General features: G+C 43.7%; 1 protein-coding gene across 1 annotated transcript; it reads right to left on the reverse strand.

Annotated features, from left to right (window-relative positions):
- Positions 1-1,635, reverse strand: LOC307136616 (zona pellucida sperm-binding protein 3-like). Its single transcript, XM_079833806.1, has 4 exons — positions 1,120-1,635; positions 943-1,046; positions 326-870; positions 1-254 (listed from the first exon to the last, which is right to left on the reverse strand). The coding sequence occupies exons 1-3, from the start codon at positions 1,236-1,238 to the stop codon at positions 689-691; spliced, it is 405 nt and encodes a 134-aa protein (XP_079689932.1). The 5' UTR covers positions 1,239-1,635; the 3' UTR covers positions 1-254; positions 326-688.
- Positions 1,636-4,058: the final 2,423 nt, after the last annotated feature.

Here is a 4,058-nt window from a genome sequence, read left to right on the forward strand (position 1 = left end):
AAGGATTGATGTCAGTTTTATTGAGAAACTTTCTTTTGCCCTTGAACAATTACAGGACCAAGTGTGGCCTTGCCTTCCCACTGAACACCTAGAGAGAAGAAAAAGAGCAAAGTTAGGAGCACTTAAAACATCAAAAGCAACCTTAAAGCAAGAGCTACCGACCTCCATAGGGAGAAGCAGCAATTCCACCATCAGGACCACATGTTGAGTCACAGCAACCACAAACTTGGTCATTTCCATCAGCAGCAAACCACCTGCAACAAGACAAAGCACTTTCAACATGAGCAAAGTCAGCTTTTTAAAAAAAAGAATAAGTGCAACGTACCCATTGGCAAAGGAACAGGATTTGCGCTGAGCGTCACTGGGTGCAGAAGCAATAGTTGCCTTCAGAACACATGTTATGTAGATCTACAAGGGATGACAGACAAGTCAGAAAACCAAAGCAGATGGGAAGAGAAGTCGAATTAACTCTTGTGGTACATACAGAAGGACTGGTGCTCTCCTGGAACATGAATGCCTCCAGCTGGAACTGGATCTTGTCAACCTGGGACCGAGGCATGAAGCGGGAGCTGGAAGCTGTAGCCTTGGCATCCACAAAGCACCTGACGACAAAGTCACCACAAAGAGCAACTCATGAAGGTTTAAAAAGAGCAAACAAAACAGTCCTATAGCATCAAGAGCCATGACCTTACCCATGATTCTCAATGAAGGAATATCTCGGAAGGGAGTTCACGTCAGGCACTTGAGTGGCCACACAGCTGTCCACAAACACACGCAGAGGCACATGATTGTACTGCTTCACAGATGCCTCGATGTTAATAACGCCACCCAGGAAATAGGAGTATGAAGGCCTCTGGTAGGACCAATCGTCTACAAAAGAGAAGGAACACCCTAGGAAGAGCCACATTTGCAAGGTCGAAGGTCCAAAGAAAGTGCACTTACCCAGCATGAGCTTCAGGGAGAACATCAAGACTTCTTCACCAACCTTGGTTGAGGCATAAGGGACCCATGTTGGCCTCAAGGCATCACTGCTTACATTGTGTAGCCTGTGGTTCATGAAAGTACCCATTAAATGGTCTCCCAGTTGCACAAGCAGTGAAAGTCACAGAGGCCACTTACCTTTGATAGTGGCATTGAACGCCAACAATTGCACCATCGGCCCGGGTAATCGGAGTACCTGCAAGAGCCTCAGGGGTGTAGGTAAGAGAGAAGGTGTAGACAAGCTCATCCTCATTCATCTGTAAGAGATTGTAGTTAAAACAAGACAGTTCCTCATGAAGGTGTAATCATTATTATGAATGAGAGAAAGTGCATTGTGCAATACAGTGGACAAACACTTCAAGCAGGAGAAAACAACTGCAGAGCTTAAAACAAACATTTCTTAAGGCCCGTTCATACCAATGCATATGCCAGCTGCCCTGGCATTGCAAATACAACATACAACAGCAGTGTGAACTGACGGTCCTTGAAGAGGACTTTGGATATCCTCAATTTGAACAAACAACCGATTAAGATTTAGGAGTTCTTACCATCTGCACGCTGTTGCAGTCCTGTAATTCATACTCAAAGAGGAGCACCCTAGACTCAGAGTCCTGACCAGCAACAGGACATCCACCTAAAGACAGACCAGTTGGCTGGATCAACTGACCATTGCTAAACAAGTCCTGCTGGACTTCTACAAGAACCCGGTTCTCTCCGCATTGAACCGCTACGCTGCTGGGAGTCACGGGTTGCCTCAACTGGAAGTCCACCGCCAACTCGCTCTGCACCTCGGGAACGACGGGATACCTCCAATCCAAAGGCTTCACTGGACCCTGCAACAGCTGCTTCTCCTGAAGGCCAAAAGGCTCCTGTGCAAGGCCTCTGGAGGCAGGACCCAAAGGACTCTGAAATGGAGAAGCCACTTGCAAAGGATTCCAGAGCTCTGGAGCAGAAAAGGCAGGACTTCTGAAATCTGGATCTGATTTTTGCCCCGTGCTTCTTGGACTTTGACTGTGCATCAAACTTCCCCATGCATCAGGCAGATCAAACACAACCATCACAACCACCACTAACACACCTCTCAGAAGCCCCATCCTAGCAAACTTGGACACAAATGCCACAACACACACCAGTGCTTGGCTTTGCCATTTTGTACAGCTTTGAATGAAGGTGGCTCATCCCCTTTTAGTTGAATTGATTGCCTTTGATTCTCCTCTGGACCTGTAGAGTTTATATGCATCTCTGGGACCCACAGGGATCTGCACAATTTGTATGTCTCTCTTATCTGACAAATCGAGGGGGACATTTACATGACACCATTTTCAAATGAAACTTTAAATGCATTGTGTTCATTTACACAACAACAGTGCTTTGTGGGCCTTAAAAATGCAAACTTTTAAAAACAGGGTTTCAAAGTTTTTGAAAATGAGACCATTATTGTCTCCATGTAAACTACAAAAACATGAATTTGTGAAAACTGTGACATCATGCGCATGCATATTGCGTGTTTAGTCTATAGGCACGTAGTGTTTCTTTGCAAAGTGTCATCGCCATCTACTGGATTCTCTGCAGAGATTCTCCTAGAGATTTAATCAGATCAACGTCATATTTGCACAGTCTAATCTAAAGGCCTTGGTGATGTTTTCCCTGAAGGTCGTGTCAGTGGCGGCCTCACAAAGTTCGATGGTTCGCCATGACACAGGAAGCTGTTGTAAGTCGGGCATACAATGTCCGATCTGCCCCAAACTTCAGATGTTTGATAAGAGTCCTGGCCTGAAGACATCTACATATGAGTTTCAGAATTAGGCATGGCAAAATGGCTCGATAGCGCCACCTACAACATTTCAACGAAGTGCCCCTCCCGCTACGTTTCACGTACAGGTATGAAATTCGGTACACAGCCCAATACCTACAAAAAATCTCCTGGTACAAAATCAACGACACAGAGGGAAGATAGTGAGGGAAGGGCATGAAAAAGTGAATTGAAACACAGTCATTCATTTTTGTCCACTTGCCCTCAGCTTCTTATTCTTTAACATCAGCAGTTTATGCAACTGGCCACAGACCTACGTTTTCTCAAATTTTCCGCCAAAATGTCTCTAGGAAAAATGTGTGACACAAAGAGCAAGAAGAGTTAACAGGACTAAGACTTAAGTTAATGATGGGACACTAAAATGGACAAATATAATAGTAGACCCCATTTTGAAATGTGTATTTCACAAACCTAATACACCAACAGTTAGCTCTTCAAACCAGTTAAATAGAATTCAAATGGGATGCATTTCCTTGACAGCATGGATACTAGTCAAATTGCCTTCCACGTTCTGTTTTTAATGGTGCAACAACAAGCACAGACAGTTAAACAAAGTAGCTTATTGTCCAAATCTACAGAAGCGACATGGTTTAGACCAGTTAATGTCACACTCTGGAAACGGTTTATAAAGACCCCTTTCATGAGTGAAGGTTAAAAGTCAAAAAAGTTTAAAACATTTTAGACCGCATTTACACCTGTATTTAGCATAGTCCACTTGTGATTGGACTGATAAACGCTTTAGTACCAGGTGTAAACAGGCCCTCAGACAGCAACTCAGGTGTGATACACCAGTTAAGGGACTAAACCAGCTTTTATTAAAGCACCAGTCTACTTTTCAATAAACATTGGGGCTAGCCTAAAGAAAAAAGGCTGGTCACAGTTTGGGATTAAAAAGGACAATGCAGGTTGATACTGATTTCATTGCAGATGCAATGCTGTACTTGCATGACTTCGGGGGGCTTTCAAATAGCATTAGCAAAAAACAGAGGGACTTGGCATGCTTGAATATCAGTACAAGCAGTTATGTTAGTCCAGCCATAAAGCCACAAGTAGAGACCAAAACAGATTCCATTAAGAACAGGGACCCAGGTTAGCAACTGGAACTTGGCTTGTTTAGTTCAAGTCAAGCATAACCTTGAAGCAAAAAAGGGAACTCTGGTTTAGTAGTGTAGCCCAATAAATCAAACTGAGAACAGTCATGAAAGATCAATACCAAAGAGACAGTTGAGTTGAGAAGTTTATTAAAACTACTAAAGTCACATGA

Source organism: Gobio gobio (genome assembly GCF_949357685.1).
Source record: "Gobio gobio genome assembly, chromosome: 13".
In the NCBI taxonomy this organism is placed as follows: Eukaryota; Metazoa; Chordata; class Actinopteri; order Cypriniformes; family Gobionidae; genus Gobio; species Gobio gobio.

Coding starts and splice junctions, on each gene's coding strand:
- LOC307136616 (XM_079833806.1), bottom strand. CDS start 1,238: ATGAATGAGGATGAGCTTGTCTACACCTTCTCTCTTACCTACACCCCT. Junction 1,047..1,119: donor GTTCAATGCCACTATCAAAG/GTAAGTGGCCTC, acceptor CATGAACCACAG/GCTACACAATGTAAGCAGTG. Junction 871..942: donor CTCCCTGAAGCTCATGCTGG/GTAAGTGCACTT, acceptor TCTCTTTTGTAG/ACGATTGGTCCTACCAGAGG.